The sequence below is a fragment of the Culex quinquefasciatus genome, chromosome 1 (assembly GCF_015732765.1).
Source record: "Culex quinquefasciatus strain JHB chromosome 1, VPISU_Cqui_1.0_pri_paternal, whole genome shotgun sequence".
Classification (NCBI taxonomy): domain Eukaryota; kingdom Metazoa; phylum Arthropoda; class Insecta; order Diptera; family Culicidae; genus Culex; species Culex quinquefasciatus.
In genome coordinates this window covers 10784322-10802695 of record NC_051861.1, presented here as the reverse complement: position 1 = coordinate 10802695, position 18374 = coordinate 10784322, and the positions used below count along the sequence as shown (strand labels likewise).

The 18374-nt window shown below is 38.0% G+C and overlaps 1 protein-coding gene across 3 annotated transcripts; it reads left to right on the top strand.

The window, feature by feature from the left end:
• Positions 1 to 1001: 1001 nt before the first annotated feature.
• On the top strand, positions 1002 to 14988 carry LOC6033975 (leucine-rich repeat protein soc-2 homolog). 3 transcript variants are annotated; one of them, XM_038256491.1, is made up of 4 exons: positions 1002 to 1184; positions 3360 to 4473; positions 4921 to 6412; positions 12803 to 14988. In XM_038256491.1, the coding sequence occupies exons 2-3, from the start codon at positions 3641 to 3643 to the stop codon at positions 5789 to 5791; spliced, it is 1704 nt and encodes a 567-aa protein (XP_038112419.1). In that variant the 5' UTR covers positions 1002 to 1184; positions 3360 to 3640; the 3' UTR covers positions 5792 to 6412; positions 12803 to 14988. The 3 variants fall into 3 exon arrangements, with proteins under 3 accessions (XP_038112419.1, XP_038112422.1, XP_038112416.1); XM_038256494.1 differs by lacking the exon at positions 1002 to 1184 and adding an exon at positions 2442 to 2522; XM_038256488.1 differs by lacking the exon at positions 1002 to 1184 and adding an exon at positions 2482 to 2660.
• Positions 14989 to 18374: the final 3386 nt, after the last annotated feature.

The window sequence follows — 18374 nt, the reverse complement described above, 5'->3', positions numbered from 1 at the left end:
AACGGTAGGGACTAAAGAAGCTGTTATGTGAGGTAAGATTTTTCCTGTTTCAGAGTGTGTTGGCGTTCTGTTTATTAATCAAGGTCAGTCCACATTTTTTTATTTTCCAATCATATTTCTGTGTACGTTTTCCGCTATTTGTTTGTTATACTAGAAATCATTTTTTCATGTATCAGCTTAATCTGAACGAAATTTTAATGTGTTGTGTAAATCAAAAATTTGTATTTTCATAATAATTATTTTAACATTATCTCATCAACAGAGAGCGAGTTGTGGCGCTATAACCATGGCAAATAGTGTCCAGGGCATTTGTGGAAATACAATGTCCCATCCTCGAGGGTCCCGGAGCACCAAAATTTCTTAGCATGGTGCTCCCAACGATTCATTGCTCTAAAAACAGGAACGTGAGCGGGGGGATCCCCACGTTTCTTCCTCCCCTGTAGATTCAGAACTGTATTGCTGTTTGAACATTCGTGTTCAAACTCAATCCAATTCAACGAATCATCTTTGCGGTGAACTTTACGCAGTTGGCCTGGCCGCTTTAACGTTTGTGATGTTTCAATGCAATTTAATGCAATGGGGCACTGCAATTGTTAATAATGACAAGAGGATGCTAGGCGTTAATCAACCTAAGGCATTTTCCAGGATGCCCTCGAAAGACTGGCTGCGCTAGGGTTAGATTAGATTAGAGATTAGGACGATGGATTTCAAAAATAATTTGTATGGAGAGTCACGTCTGTTTGTCTGTGCTTTCATTACAATTTGTATGCGTTTTACTTTTTCAGCAAAAATGTTTTTGAAAATAATCATGGTCGGGCGGGTCGGGCTTTAAATTTGAGTGCACATGTAGTTGAGGTTGAAAGAATTGTGTAAAACCAACCTAAAATTAAGTCAACATTTTCGAAACGTGCTCGGCTGTCATGTTTCGCGGATGAATGAGTCCGACCCTGGCTAGCGCGAGAGAGAAAAAGAGAAGAGAGCGGAGAAAAGGTTGAAAAACATTTTCAAAGCCAGCAGCAGACTCGTTTTGCAAGTGAACCCGTCCGGGTTGTTCCGTGCAGTTTTTTGTGCAAATAAAATAAACCAGGCAAAAGCAGTTACGATCGGATTGTGGGCACATTCTATACTACCAAGGAGTACGTGTTAGAGGAAAAGAAGCTGGAATTTGAGATTAATTTCTCTGGGTAAGCGAAATTTTCCATCTTTTCCCAAAATCGGATCGAAGGAGGCCTCCGCCACATTGTGTGCAAGTATGTGTTTGTATGTGTGTATCTAAAGAAAAAGAGAGCAAGGGAGAGCGTCTGCGAAGAGAGCGTGCGTGGAGAGCGAAAGAGTTGCACCTGTCAGGGAATGTTTTCAAAACAAGAGGTGCGTTTAGTGCACTGTAACTGAAAATCGCACTTTGCTGAGATCATTTTCGCACTTTTCATACGATTTTTTCAGTTCGACTGCGATTACACAAAAAAGTTTAATTGTAGTTGAACTGAAAAAATCGTATGGGGAGGTGCGAAAACGAACTCAGCAAAGTGCGATTGTACAAACCGTGCGTTTGACCCCCTCCCCCCCTCGTAACAAAATCTTCATACAAAATTTAAAAATTTTGTATGGAGGGTTCATTTTTCGGGTTTTAAAAGAAAAAAGTGGTTAAACAACTATTTTATCATTGTGAAACGTTACAGTTAGTAGGTCTATTCCCGTACTTGCAGAATTGCAGGATTTCTGCAGCTTCTGCAGAATTCCGCAGTCAGCATAAGTCACTTTTTTGCTATATCTTTTTCATGAAGGCGCAGCACAAATCGGCAGCTTGGCAAATTTGCAAAATGCAAAGTTTCTCTTGGGTCCTGCTGAGGGCGCCAAATTGTTTAAGGAGGGCGACATTTTTGCTAAAGAACTTGTTAGTCGACCTACCCTGCATGTGTCCGATATGCAAAAACAGCAAACAGTCTGAAATTGAAAAAAAGTGTCCCAGTGAAAAAAGAGTGTTCCAAGTTCAAATCTGGAGTTTTTTTTAAAAGGTCCAATAAACCAAATTTTAATTTTTTGCTTTTTGGGTGTTTTTAGAACCGCCTTGAGTCAGGGGTATTCAAAAACACACAAAAAGCAAAAAATAAAAATTTGGTTTATAGGACCTTTAAAAAAAAAAACTCCAGAAATGTCCACAATGGTTCAAGAAAAAAAAAAATAGTTCAAAACAAGTATTCTTAACATGTTGATTTTAATTAAAAAATTATCGGTAAATTTTTTTGTTGTGAACCCTGTCCCAATAGTGCTCCCATATTTGAGATTGTGTGTAGAAAGTAGAAATTCTCGCCAAATTTGATTGAAAAACTCTCACTCGGATGGGCAACACAGCAGCACAAGGCGATTGAAGTCCGTACTAGAAGAAGGAGTGAGCAGTGAGAGCCGGAGAGTGAGAGAATAATGTTTGAAGAGAAAGAGAGGGAGGGAATTTCTGGTTGATGATGATGGGCCTTTGCCATAGCAATTGTCCATTCGTTGAGCAGAAGTGCCACAGGATAAAAGTGAGTCTCGTGGATTGTCTCCTCCCCAGCCAGCCAACACAGCCAGAAGAAGGCAAGAAAAGTTGGAAAGGAAAGAAAAAAAAACGGGATTTCTTCAGGAGATTTTGCTTTGTCTGTTAAATTGGCAAGTTTGTTGTGGTAAGCATCCGCGGGGGCTCGCAAAAGAGGTGACCAACTTCCGGGAGCCGTGCTCCGAACGGCAGCGCGGTACCCTTGAAAAGTGGCACCTTTTTCGGTGGTGTGTGCAAAATGACGTTTTTTTTCATCCTCCTGCTGCTGGCTGGCTGGCTGGCCACTGTTTGGTGGGATGGGGAACAGAAATTTTCCTCTCTCCCAAAATTTTTTGACAGGTCTCGAGACCTACGGAGGGAGGCGTTTGGCCTACTACGAACGGGTTCTCCCTGGACCACACAGTGAGTAGTGTGGCGTAGTGACCATGGCCTTCTCTGTTGTGTGTGGTGAACCTCGGAGGTCGGTTCACCTTGACTTTAAGGTGGTGCATTGCCTACTGCCAGCCAGTCAGTGCTTACTGTGTGCACTTGAGGCACTGAAGTTCAAGTTTGTGTAAGACCGATGACTAAAGAAGAGCTCTGATTATGTGTGGGACGGGGCTGGCTCACCGTCCGAATTATTATTTCATTGGAGAATTGTTTTTTTTTTTTTTTTTTGCAAAATATGTGCCAACTATCTACCCTAATGTCCCGAAGGTCAATCTCTCGTAACCATCGTCTTCCGTTTTACGAGTTGTTGTTGTTTTTGCCCAGTTGTTCTTCCAAGTCGAACCTGTTTACAAATCTACTGTGCTCTAGCTAATAATAATAATAATTTCAATTGCAGATCTCGCTGGTGTGTGACAATTTGCATCGTACACGTCTGAACTGCACGTCAAGAGATAACGACGCTCCTATCAGCAAGCAACGTGCGAGTGGCCGTCCCGTGACGAGACAGAGAGAGAGAGAGAGAGACAAGCATGGATCGCTGCTAGGAGGTCTCCGCGAAAAAAAATCAACGTCCAACAGTCACTGTAGATAACACGTTGCGTGATTGCACCACAGACAAAGTCAGCGAAGACCTTGGGCAGAACACGAACGACCTCCCCAAAAACGAACGAACGAGGCATGAATCTGGGAAGCTCCGGTGGAACGAGCACTTCCGGACACACAAGCAGCGGTTACTCGTCCGGTAACGCACCCGGAACGTCCTCGTCGTCCACCGGAGGAGGAGCAACCAGCAGCGAAATGCCCGCCGAAATCCGTCCCAAGGTGGTCACAGTGAAGCACCCCGAGTCGAACAAGCCCAAGCCGACCACCAAAAAGGGCAAAGCGATCCAGGCCGATGTGGATGTCATCAAGGAGTTTCAGCGCTGCAAGGAGGAAAACATCCTACGGCTGGACCTCAGCAAATCCTCCATTACCGTCATTCCACCGTCCGTCAAGGATTGCACCAGCCTGATTGAGTTCTACCTGTACGGCAACAAAATCAGCTCCCTCCCCGTAGAAATCGGCTGCCTCTCCAACCTGAAAACCTTGGCCCTCAACGAAAACTCGCTCACCTCCCTGCCGGACTCGCTGCAGAACCTGAAAGCGCTCAAAGTGCTCGACCTGCGGCACAACAAGCTGTCCGAAATCCCCGACGTCATCTACAAGCTGCACACGCTGACCACGCTCTACCTGCGCTTCAACCGGATCAAGGTGGTCGGCGACAATCTGAAGAACCTCAGCAGCCTGACGATGCTCAGCCTGCGCGAGAACAAAATCCACGAACTGCCGGCCGCGATCGGGCACCTGCGGAACCTCACCACGCTCGACCTGTCCCACAACCACCTGAAGCATCTGCCCGAGGCGATCGGCAACTGCGTCAACCTGACGGCGCTGGACCTGCAGCACAACGACCTGCTCGACATTCCCGAGACGATAGGAAATCTGGCCAACCTGCAGCGGCTCGGGTTGAGGTGAGGGTGGCTCACGTCTTCTTTTTTTTTTTTTGTTACAGATCAACTTGAACTCGACCAATATCGTGACTCGGTGTGGGGGTACTATGCCGAATGGTTAAGCGATCTACTTTTCAAGCAGTATTTCAACCAGAAGCGACGGGACCTAACAGAAAGAAGTCGTGACTCAACTCTGGAGTACTGCATCAAATTGGTCTCCAGCAGCTGCAAAACTCTTCCCAGTGATTAGAATGCAGTGGCAGTTGGAAGAGAAAAAGTGCAGTGTTAATGCTACAAGGATAACCATCATGACGAAGAACTTTAGATACTTGAATGGCACGTCCCGACATGGGAGAGGGTTCGCGAAATTTTGGATTGCTACCCCGTACAAAGCCTTGAGACGATACTGATCGAGTTCAAGAAGCTTTCGGCATCGCGAAAATCTGCAATCTCGCGTTCCTTTTTCAGGTACAACCAGCTGACGGCGATCCCGGTCTCGCTGCGCAACTGCATCCACATGGACGAGTTCAACGTGGAGGGCAACAGCATCAGCCAGCTGCCGGACGGGCTGCTGGCCAGCTTGAGCAACCTGACCACCATCACCCTGTCGCGGAACGCGTTCCACAGCTACCCGTCCGGTGGGCCGGCCCAGTTCACCAATGTGACCAGTATTAACATGGAGCACAACCAGATCGACAAGATTCAGTACGGCATCTTTTCGCGCGCCAAAGGACTCACCAAGCTGAACATGAAGGAGAACGCGCTGACGTCGCTTCCGCTCGACATTGGCACCTGGTCCCAGATGGTGGAGCTTAACTTTGGCACGAACTCGCTCGCCAAGCTCCCGGATGACATCCACTGCCTGCAGAACCTGGAGATTTTGATCCTGTCCAACAACATGCTGAAGCGAATCCCGAACACGATCGGCAACCTGAAAAAGTTGCGCGTGCTCGACCTCGAGGAGAACCGGCTGGAGTCGCTTCCGTCGGAGATCGGCCTGCTGCACGACCTGCAGAAGCTGATCCTGCAGTCGAACGCCCTCCAGTCGCTTCCCCGCACCATCGGACACCTCACCAACCTGACGTATCTGTCCGTCGGCGAAAACAATCTCCAATATCTGCCGGAGGAAATCGGCACCCTCGAGAACCTCGAGTCGCTCTACATCAACGATAACGCCTCGCTGGTGAAACTCCCGTACGAGCTGGCCCTGTGCCAGAACCTGGCCATCATGAGCATCGAAAACTGTCCCCTGTCGGCGCTTCCGCCGGAAGTGGTGGGCGGCGGGCCCAGCCTGGTCATACAATATCTGAAGCTCCACTCGCCCTACCGACAGATGTGATTTGGTACAGACAATTTAACGCTGGACATTGTCGCCAACGCCGGCATGCAGGCCGCCGCCCTGGTCGCGTTCGTCCGGGCGGCCCTCGTCTAGGCTCCGGCACCGATCGAACGAAGGGGACACGAGGGAAACGAGAGTTGTGTTTTTTATTTTTGTTCGAACGAAAAAAAAGTAACTTCTTAGTAAGGAAAAAAACAGAAAAATCAATGTGATTTAAAAAAAGCTTTAATAATATTGCTATTAAACAAAACAAAAAAGGAAGAAACCATAACATTTAAAATAATCAAGTGCGAAGCAGTGAGTCGTGCATGTAAACACAGAGTTAGAGTTATTTGCAAAACAAACAAAACAAAATTGAAATCAACGTATTTAAATGCATAAAAACAAACAGTAACAGTAAAAAGTGAATGGTTAAAATATATAATATAGTTCAAGAAGCAGCAGCAGCAGCAACAAGCCATTACAATTTGACTTAAAGTGAGAGTGTGTGTACAAAAGTTGTTTGTTTTTTTCGGTGGGTCGTTGAAGAGAATGGAGACGGAAAAGCATCGCCGGTGTTCGGAAGAGAAGGATGCTTGCTTGTGGAACTCTTCCGAAGCATCTGTTTGTTTTAGTTTTGTGGTAAGTCGAACAAGCCATATGTTTACTAAAATAAAAAGTAGAAATCATCAATTTATTCCAATAGCTTTTACGTGTAAAACACGTAAAATCAACTTGAAAACTAGAGCGTCCAATTTCCCGGGGCTACAAATTTCCCGGGAAACGGGAAATTTTCAACTAAATTCCCGGGAACTTTTAAATATATTGAAAATTGTTCCTGAACTTGTTTCTGATATATATTATACAACAAATTGTAAAGGACAGCGACTTTAAAAGTTAAAATGAGTGTCAATTAACTGCTTCACTGCATGTAAAAAATCATACAGCTACATGAAAATTTATATGTTTTTTTTAAATTGCAATAAATCTCAGATATTTTTTTAATGAGAAGTATTTTTTATCAAGTGAGTAAAATGAATCCATACTCAAAAATCATAATTCTATTAAACTTGTTTGAGAGAATGTGGTTTGACCTATACCCATATCTGAAGTGAAAAAAAACATGCAGAAATTATGTTTTTCATGGCAAATATCTTTTCTAAAACAAGTCATACTGGTTTCAGCCCTTAAACAAAATGGTACAGCTTTTTATTATGTCCTTATATTTTCCTCGTGTTTGTTTTACTTTATGTTTTGAATTAATATTTTTTCCATTTTTTAAACACCTCTCAAAAAATACAAAGTAGTTTTTAAATGATTTTTTAAAGGTTTTTATTATGTCACATGATTTTGAGGTTTATAACTGACTTCGTTTGAAAGTTTTTTCATGGCACAAACACGTAGTTCAAATTGTACGAACATCTCATATGATCATGGTAAACAAAAAATGTTTAACAAACTCTTTATCTTACTTTGACAGCAAAGGGTTTATATATTTTTTTAAACAAAATAACACCAGTAATTCTGTAAAAAAAATCGTATCTACATTGTAGTAAATCATTTTGCAGGCCAAGTGCGAATGATTCTGATGATATCTCTTCAGTTGACGCTCAGGCGAGGAACATCCTGGAAGGAGCGTCACTGACTACGTCCGTAGTCCTGTTAGGTCATTCTTGATCAAGACAGTATAGCTCTGGTTCCTTGCGAGTGTCCTATTTTCTTACCTCCACGTTGGCTTGGTTTTCATGATGACCTAGCTGGTGGCCTGTGGAAACGGATCGTAAACCTTTGACCAGCGAGGGTCAGAGTCGAGACGGCTAGAAGAAAGGGGCGCGTCAATGTGGGAAAGGGAAGTAATTTGTGATTGTAGACGGTATTGTTTTGATTCGCAGTATGTTGAGTCAACTGCTGTGGATGTACCTGAACGTTGCAGAACGGGGTTTTCTCTCTCCTTTCCATTTCCAGCTACCATCTATCATCTGTTTATTTTGTTTCACTGATTTTCTTAAACGGCTTTTGTTTACTATCCTCCATTTGATTTCGATTTTACTTATTTGATTCTCTTATTTCTCAACGCTTTTCCACTCTATTTTACTAATTGATGCTGCTGCAACAAACTGTCTGCTTTCCCTTAATTTGGCAGCGATGTCAATTTTGTTTATCATGTGCCTTTTCTTTATTTATCTATTTCAATAATTTCTCATCTTCCTGTAAATTGCCCTCAATACAATCTAAGCATGTTTGTTACCTCTATTTATTAACTATTGTTAATTTCTTTATCTTCTTCATAAATTACTATCTTTCTTTTACTATTGATTCTTTACATAGTATATTTCTTTCACTGTCCATTGTTTTGAAACTTCACCTTTTTCTTAAGCAAGTGAGGTTCGAGCCCTGACTCAATTTATGAAATGATTAAAGGATTAACGCAAATATTACTTTTGTACTTTTGAAAAACTTTTATAAAATGCTTAGGACCAAAATATTGTAACAAAACACCGCGACAAAAGAAATAGCAACAGATAAACACGACTCAACAATAGGGAAGATTTCAGGAGAAAACAATACACAGTAAATAACAATTAGTTTTTGAATTCAAACTAAAAATATAACAGTTTTTGCTTTATGAATGTTGATAGGCACACTATAAATGGTTAGGCGCTTATACTTACATCAAACCCTACCGTAATGTACCACCCCCGGCCGAGTTAAAATGCGTAACCGGAAAAGAAGGTGTGCATGCCTGGCACGAACACTCAAAGCGTGTTCTAGCGTGTTGCTCGTACTGACTCAGAGCAAGGGTGAGATGTAGGTGTAAGGGCAGTGCGTGTTCGTCGGGAACCTAGTGCATAAGATCGGTCAAGGCCCGTTCTTACACTGAAAATTGCGAATTGCGAATACATTGTAGTAAATCATTTTCATTATGCAAGATCTTTTTCCAGTTGCTTCAGAAATTAATATCATCAGAAATGTCGATATCAAAATTTCTGATAATCTGATACATATATGAACTCACCAATGAATATAATTGAACAAAATAATGATAAGTTTTTTCATTAATTTTTTTTCATGGCATTTTCAAAATATTCGTTCAAAAATGTCCGGGACCGTGGTGTAGGGGTAAGCGTGCCTCTCACCCAGTCGGCTTGGGTTCGATCCCAGAAGGTTCCGGTGGCATTTTTCGAGACGAGATTTGTCTGATCACGCCTTCTGTTAGCTCAGTCCAGGTGTAGGAGTCGTCTCCCTGGGTCCTGTCTCGGTAGAGTCGCTGGTAGGCAGTTGGACTAACAATCCAAAGGTCGTCAGTTCAAATCCCGGAGTGGATGGAAGCCAAGGTGTAAAAAGAGGTTTGCAATTGCCTCAACAATCAAGCCTTCGGACACTTAGTTTCGAGTAGGAATCTCGCAATCGAGAATGCCAAGGCAATGCTGTAGAGCGAATAATTTGATTTTGAAAGTTAAGAAATTATATGCTTCCGCTTGAATTTTGGGAATTCCCGGGAAATTTACAAATTTCCCGGGAAACGGGAAATATTTTTTTCCGGGAATTCCCGGGACGGGAAATTGGACGCTCTAGTGAAAACATTTGACCTAGAAAGTTTTGTTTCTGCTAGGGCCACCACGTAGAAGTTATGTGAAAAACTCTAGTGGAAAAATACCGCGTAACTTCACATAACTTCAGCGTAAATATTTGTTTGAGTGTAGTATACTGCCGTTCTACGCATTATTATCCCATTTACTGTTTGATATGTTTTGACCTTGTTGTGAAATTTTCTATTTCTTTTCATTTTATTTTTATTTGGGGTTTTTAACTCACGTCATACATTTAAATAAGGCAAAATAATATGCAGGGTTGTTACGGACGGCGCGGATCGCCCGGATGGCGCGTTTCGCGCGGATCTGGCGCGGATTTGCTGGCTAATTTTGCTCAGGCGCGGATGGCAATTTTGATAAATAAATAATTTGAGAGAGATAGAATACCTTTCAAGTTATTAAGAAAAATATTATCAGGAATTACGATAATTTGTTTTTTCCTTTGAGTGCAAGAATTTCATAATTTTTATTAATTGAATTTTCTTCTGAAATGTTTGTTTGTATTTTCTTAGTACGAAACGTCAAAAAATGAAGATGAAGATTATGTAGAAATTATTTTTTATATGTTTCTTGTCATTTCTTAACATCTCCGGCTCTGAATATTTAATTTCTTTTGAGTTTAGAGTAATGATTTTTAACCTCATTTATTTTTAATTTTATATTGGATTTATTCAATTTTTAATTTTGTAAATCAAATATTACAAACTTTTCACGAAGATATAGACATTAGAATGTGTAAGAAAAACTATTATTGGGGCTTGTTCTGGTGGGTGCCAGAAGCTGGCCACCACATTTGAATTTTGGAATGGAATTTAATCGGTAGAATTTTGTTTTTCTAAATTGAAACATTGGCGAAAATCAAAAGATCAGAACATTCAATAATTTAATAGTTTTTATTATAACAAAAAAAAAACAAAATACAGATTATTTTTTTTCGAGATTTCTATAATCGTATTTTAAAAAATCTGAAATTTCGAAATTCAAAAATTAAGCAATCTGAAATTCAAAACACCAAAAATTTGGGTAATCGAAAATTTTAAGATTAAAAAAAAACAAAATTAAAAAGTCAAAATTTAAAAACCGAAAAATATCAAATTCAAAACAATATAGAAAAAATTCTCAAATCCAATCTATTTTTAGTATTCTTAAGCTTATAAATTCTAAAACTCTAAAATTCTAAAATTCTAAAATTCTAAAATTCTAAAATTCTAAAATTCTAAAATTCTAAAATTCTAAAATTCTAAAATCCTAAAATTCTAAAATTCCAAAATTTTAAAATTATAAAATTCTTAAATTCTTAAATTCTTAAATTCTAAAATCCTAAAATTCTAGAGGATTTTGGATTACAAACTGTATAAAAATTCTAAGATTTTGACTATTTAGACTTTCGAAATTTAAAATTTTATCATATTATAATTTTAGATTTTGATTTTATTACGAGGTTATATTTTTCTAATCTAATCTAATCGAACACAAGCGCAGCCAGTCCGAAAAAAGCATCCTGGAAGAACTTGAGGTTATATTTTTGAAGTTAAATTTTTAGGTTTTTAAATATTGTATTTTCTATTTTGAAGTTTTCTTTTCACGACCCTTGCCTTGACCGTCTCTTGAGGATTTTTTTTTTTGTAAATGGATTTTTTGCTTTCATTCTTTTGGAGCCTTTAAACATAAAACGAGTTTTTTTAATCAAATAATTTCTGAATTAGTTTTTCTTCATTAAAAAATAAAATTTCTTAAATGTTAGTCGCGATATTTTTTTTTCCTTTGCGGTGTCAGTTGACGTCTAAGACCGTTTGTGATCCATCTCGACTAGTCGCGATATTTTTGTATATGGCGTGGATTTCGCGCGGTTTCGGATTTTATGTCGGCGCGGATTTGGCGCGGATTTTTTTTTTCGACTCTCCCGTAACAACCCTGAATATGGTCCGAGATTTAAAAAAAAATCTGAGCATATTTTTTCAAAGAGTTGAGAAACAAACAAGTTTCACATTTTAACATTGAAAATTACATCAATGGTTTCCAAGATATCATTAGCGTTTTGCACCGAGTTTCATACAACGTTTTTTTTACAATTTAGAAAAAATAGACGTTGGAAGACTTTTCAAAGAGAAAAAAAAAAGATTTTCTGGCGTTAAAATTTTTTCGACTCAGTAGCCTGTGATTTCTCAAATAGTTTGTTCTGTCATATTTTTTTCTAATCCCCCTCAAGCCAAGTTTATTTTTGCTGAGATTTTCCCTGAGACTCTCAAGGAAATATTAGACTACAACAAACAAGCTTTTTGACTGTTTTCCCGCTCTGTTTGTTTGGCTGCATTTGTTTGCAGAAACTTCAACCTGCATACATTTGGCTTTATTTTGCGAGTTTGCAAGCCTGGCAAACTGTCAAATACAACAAAGTGCGAGTTTGTTTGTTTGCTATAGTCTAATAGCTCCTTGACTGTCCTATGGACATTTCTCGGAAAAATCGAAGGCGCTGTATGAAGCTGCCTACAAGAAAGTACCAGGAAAACATATAAATCACAGTGCTGAAAAGTAACTCTTTTCCGGAGTGAGAGGTAACCACGCTTACAACTACACAACCGACCTCGTATTTAAGCAATCGTTTCTAAAAATGTTTTCATAATTACTGTAAACTAAGTTTTAAAACTTTTCAAAATTTGTTGAAACTACACAGTAAAAAAAATCATGGTAATTTTACATCTGGGAAGGAGTGCACTCAACCCCCGGTGGTTGGTCCGTTTTTCGTTTGACACTTTTTTGTTTGTACCCCGTTGGTTTGACAATGTCAAACTAAAAAGTGGCGAACTGTCACACACTATCAAAACAAACGTTTGGTAGTGTATGTGAACTCTGTGTAAAAGGGGTGTCAAACTAAAAAGTGACCCCGTTCTCCAGTTGGTGTCAAACCATCGGGGTTGTACATCTTTTATGTTAGAAAAAATGTGTAATTTTACCTCTAAAAATGTAAAATTTTACTACTTTTCTGGTGTTATGACACTTTTTCAGTTTAAATTGCGGTAAAATTACATCATAAAAGAGGTAATATGCAACCTTTCAAAATTACATCATCCAAGTTAACATTATTTTTTACTGTGTACTTCTCGAAGTACGCTGAACCCTTTTTACAATTCCGCTTGTATGTTATTCGTTTTTTTTTATAAAAAAAAAAAATCACAATTATATGTCACGCTAGTTTACTGTAATTTATTTTGCATAAGGAATTGGAAAAATTAAATTATTTTTCACTTGTCACCCTAAAGTCCAAGTATTTTATGGATGGCCCTTTTGATACTTTTTATATTTATTGTTTTGACTCTTTCAAATTGTACGCTCTACAGCATTACCTTGGCGTTCTATTTAGCAAAATTCCTTCTAAACTGATGACAGAACCGTTTTTAACATTGTTTTTCACTCTCTTTGTCTGTTTTCCCTCCTTTAGAAACCAAACACCGGCAGCAGTAGACGAAATCCGCAAACCTAAAAAAAACCTGATCGCCTGACCACCCAAAAACCAGCTGGGAACCAGCAACGACGGCAAAGTATCACATTTCCAGCAGCTTCATCCCTTTTCCTGTTTGTGATTTTCTCTTTAGTTTTTGGTTAATTTTTCGCCACATTTGTGTTAGGTTGAGCCAAATTTCAAAACAACCATACAAACATTGATCTCAGTGTAGCAGAAAAACACATAAAAAAAACAAAACAAAACGGCGCATGCAAATCAAACCTCTCTCTATACTTTGTTTGTTTAATTAACATTGATGGTTTTAAAAATAGTTGCGTTGAAAATCCTGAATGCTGACATCACAAACAATTGTAACTTCTTGTGCGCAAATCTATTGTAACTGTCTCTGTGTAAGTATACATAACGAATAATAGTGACGAAAGTAAAATTTATTTTTATGTTTTTTTAACGCTGAAGATTAAGCAAAAATCTACGAATAATCGATTTCAAAGGCAATCAGTTTTTCAATTGTTCTACAATAAAGCGAAACACAAATATTTGACACAAACACAAAATAAAAAAAGCATGTTGATAGATTATAGTTATTAGGTTGAAAGTATTTAAGTTTAACATTTGTTCCAAGGGTGCTCAAACTTTTTTTTAAAACTATTTGACGTTTGACACCAGCAAGTCGATACAAAAAGGCAATTTGTAGCATTTAGTTTTCTTTTGAACCCGAACTGGGAACGGTAGCAACAAAATATCACTCAAGGTGGCATTACACTGCGGATGCTTTTGTGTCTGTCAAAAAAGATTTTCAGATTTCCGTAGTGGAAACGTTGAAATGTGCAAACAAAGTTTCCCGCAGTGGAATACCTCCTTCATTTTAAGGCGAATTGGGACGCAAATAAAAATGGCAACGAATTAAAAGCTTTTGTTTAATCTTATTTGAATGTTTTGCCATCACCTAGTGAATCGCAGGTAAAACATGGTGGCGTCGCCACCCAAATTCGGGTGAAAATGCACATTTTGTCTGTGGTTTCCACCGTAAGCTTAAGTTTGGTAGGATTAGTTGGACTGTGCGGGGTCGATTCTGTAACGGGACACAGCGATCGTCACCCTTCGACACAAATTTGACTTTATTTTTTTTTACACGCCTTGTTCTACAAGCACTTGCATTTGTTTGACAACAAAACTTTGCATTCCTTAGAGAGAGAAAAAAAGCAAAACAACTTTTTCTAGTCAGCAAACGAAACTTTTGACAAAAACAAAAAATGGTTGAAGTTTGAAGGGGAAAACAAACATTATTGTCCATTATGGTTGATTAGAGTTAGCAACTTGAAAAAAAGAATCACGTAAATAAGAGAGGAAAAACAAAATGGCCTAATAAAGTTGTAGTGAAAAGATACAAACAAAACACTATTGTGCAAAGTAAAAAGAACATGCTGAAAATTAGGGAAAATTATCAACAAAAAACAAACAGTGTAAACAAGCAAACAAACAATGAATAAGTGAAAGTGAAGAACACACACACACACATGAGTTGTACTACATTTAAGGCAAAACCAGAGTCAAAAGTGAAAAAGCGAAAGCATTAAAGTAATCTTTTTACGAGCGCCAAAAACGCTGCAGCAAAGACATCGGAAATCGTTCTTGACACAAGTTCCTTTGATTTTTCTGTGCAAAAGAACAAAAAAAAAATCAACTCAACAAACTCAAAATTTCACACCGTACTATATATTACTCATAGAGCAACTAAAAAGAATGGAAAGAATATATAAAAAAAATCAGTGCCATGTTTTGTTACAATCCTAAAATCAAAGATTTTAGTTAAACTGCCGGACTTGTTTGAAAAGTGAGATTACAACAAAGAGACAAAAAACGGAAAAGATATACACAATGCGCACACAAATAAAGTATTCAAAACTAGGGAGAAATCGGGGCAGAGTTAGAAACAAAACAAAACAAAAAATGTAACATTTAAAATAATCAAACCTAGCGATACTACAGAACACAAACAAAACAAAAACTTAAGCATAATCGAAGGAAGAAAAACAAGACACTCACAAAACCGAAGAAAAAAAAACAATAGAAAAGAACACGAACGAACTGCGAACGGTGTACACTGAAATAAATAATCACGTAAAACAATCAGAATGCGGATGCATGTCGAAAGCTCTTAATTTTGTTTTTTTTTTCTTTTCTTTTTCGAAAGTCTTTATTTTCTCTCCTTTTTAGGTAAACGCAAATCTTTAATAGCGGACAAACAGACGTGAAACTTTTTTCAAACTGCATCGCTTAAAAAATAACGGTCACTTTAAATTCAAGCACGCCTGGGTACCGCAATGTGCCGCAACTGACGTTGATGGCGCCACTTTCGTTTGATGCCCAAGGTATGTAGATTAGATAAGGTAAGGCGGGGTTTTTAAGCTGTTGAAAAAATGAAAGCGCGATATCCGAATTTCATATGGAATGCTGAACAACTATACAACAAAAAATACGGCCAGATTTGCACTTCTCTGCAAAACTGCATATAAAATCTTATTTTCTTGTCATTTTTTTTTTGTACAGCTGGAAAAAGCACTTTACCTTATCTAATCTATACGCCTTGGTTTAATGTCATATTTTGCGGGCAGTGCCACAAACATAAATAAACTTTTCAAGTCGACTTGAAAAAAGTTTTGTAGAATCAGCCTGTACGAGGTTTGAATCAACAAATGTTTTGTTGAATATAATCAACGCCGATTTTGCGTTGAAACAAACCTTGATTTTCTCGATTCCACAAAAGTCTTTTGTTGTTTTGAAAAAGCTGCTTTGACGTTTAGCGTTGATTCAACAAAAAATATGATTTTCAAATCAACAAAACGTTTTGTTGATTCAAATATGCCTTATTTTCTGCGTGTCTCCAAGGGAGCGTTTTTTTTTTATTACGAAACGCAGTTAAGGGAGGAATTTTTGGGAGGGGGTCTAAAAATCCGATTTTTCACGTTACGAAAAAACGCTCCCCAACAAACGAAAAATCAGTACAAACAGCCGGCCGGATCTTCTCCGGAAGAATTTGGTTTGGTTTGACGTTTGCTGGTGGATAAAAGAGACTGTCCGTCACATTTCAGTTTGACTTTGTCAGACCAACAGGGTGCAAACTAAAAAGTGTCAACTGAGGAAGTGTCAAACCACCGGGTGTTGAATAGTTTTTTTTGGACCGCACTTTTGAGATTTTTGACAGTAAGAATCTGAAAAAAAACTATGCAACTACAGTCGACTCTCTGGCTGTCGATCTTCTCGATATCAATATTGATCAATTCTTGCCGGTTGTCAATATTGTCACTATCTCATGGCTTGCATAGACATTTTTCTTTGCGAAACGAAGCTTTGAAGGGTGTTTGGATGTTGCCATGATTCTCTCCCATAGCTGGGTATCAAGAAAAACATATTTTCAATCGAGTCTTCAATTTGCATCGTTCTGTAAACTGATGATTCTCTTCCTCGACGGTCCCTTGGATATTGACAACCAGAGAGTCGACTGTAGTTGTTGTTTATTTACATTTCTAGTCGCAGTTGACACCTAACTGGAAATTCGCACTTTAAAATTGCGATTGACAGCTAAAAACAAGCAAGCTCGGCTTACTTTGATCATTTTTTAGAAAATTTCCCAGCGAGCGGGAATTGCGCAACACGTTTTGACCTTTTTGAAAGCAGCCTTGTTTATCAATAAGATTTCTCGGATGCTTTTTTAATTTATAAATTGTGTTTTGACACAAGTTTTGACATGTTTGAAAACACAATTTTTCAAATTTAAATATTTCTTAGGCCTTCTAAAAACAAGTGAAAAAAAATTACTCAAAAATTACGTCACAGTGTCCTAATGATTGGTGAAAAAAAAAACAGCTAGAAGTCGCTTGACAAAAAACTTTTGCTAGAAAGAGATAGGAAATCTGATGCAAACAAACCTCCAGCTGCCATATAAACATACTTTGAATGTGTTGGTAAATTTGTGACTGGAAAGCCTTATTGTCTAATTTGTGAATGATTCACGTCTGAATGTCTGTGCTTCAATATCACAATGGTTGTTTTCAATATATTTTTTTTATGTTTTCAATCCACAATCAGCAGCGAATGTAGCCAAACAAACAATCACACATAACACAGTGGGGTTGAAGAAAAAAAAAATACGGATGTTACTCACATTAAAAAAAAAACTATTACCAACTACCACTACTGATAGGGTTTAAAATTGCCAAAAAAAAAAACAAAGCGAAAGAGACGCAAAACAGTGAAGAAAGAGAAAGCAAACGAAATGCACAAACTAGACTATAGGAAAGTAGAGAAAACAAAATCAACACAAGCGTGAATGAGAGTTTTCGTTATTTCTGTTCCTCTGAAAGCTGAACGCAAGTGTTGTGAGAGAGAGAGATAGAACAATAGCAAGCGTGCGTTGAATGAATGAGAAGAAGTTGGAAAAGAGCTTAGCGTCAAATCGAACATGAAAAATTCGGATTTTTGTTTTTTTTTGTGATTCATCTTGCAAAACCCGTGAAACGAATGAGATTGTTTGTGCAGCATGCTCAAGGGAAAGAAAGAGAAAGAGAGAAACAAAAAATACAGAAAACGTAACTTAATTGTCGATGGTTGATATTTGTTCACTCTAATGCAAACAAGAAGAAGAAGAAGAAGAAGGAGAAAACAAGTTAGTAAATGGACGTTGTTGTTATCTTGGTGAAACAGAAGTAAATTATAAAAAAAAGAAAAACGAAAAGAATAAATTATACGTGCTGAGAAAAGTTTAAAAAACTGGTCAGAGATATATAATACAGAAAAACAAAAATACAAAGTAATATGAAATACAGACAAAAAAAAAAAACTGAAGAGTATATATATGAGATTAAAAAAAAAAAACAATAGAAATAGAGTTAGAGTAAAGCTTAACTCTATAAGAATGATAATTTTCATAAATAAATGTTTGTATATGTAAAACATCGATTGGTTTTATCAATTTTGACTCAAAAAGAAAGCAAGAATGATTGTTTGTATTCTCCCTTTTTACTTCAAGAGAAAGCTTTTTTAAAAAGCTTTTTTTATTATTTTTAAACCGGGAACGTTCAATGGTATCCTGAAACTGGTAGCATGATTGAAACTTAATTCGCTCAAATTTTCTTCCCTCCCAAATTTTCACGTTTAGTTGACTGAAATTGAGCTTTCTATTTTTTCTAGTTTTGTAATTCTCCATTCAAATCAGTTATGAGTTACCTTCAATCAAATTGTACCAACTCAAATTTGATAACAAATTAAATTAAATTGAATTCCTGATTAGATTGATTCAGCGTCTAGTTCGCTATTATTCACTTTTGACGAATTCGAAATTTTTGCTCCAGGTGGAAAAACATATTCCAACACATCTTCCAAAAAAAAGTGTTTAGTTTTGGCTGCCGACGTTCCTCTTGGTCTTTCTTTGGCAAAACTTAACGTGGTTATTATTGCGCTCGATCGTAATTTCTCGACTCACGATCAAGAATTCTTTATTGGTAAGATTTCGATTTACCATCGAGAAATTACGATCGAACTTTCAGGG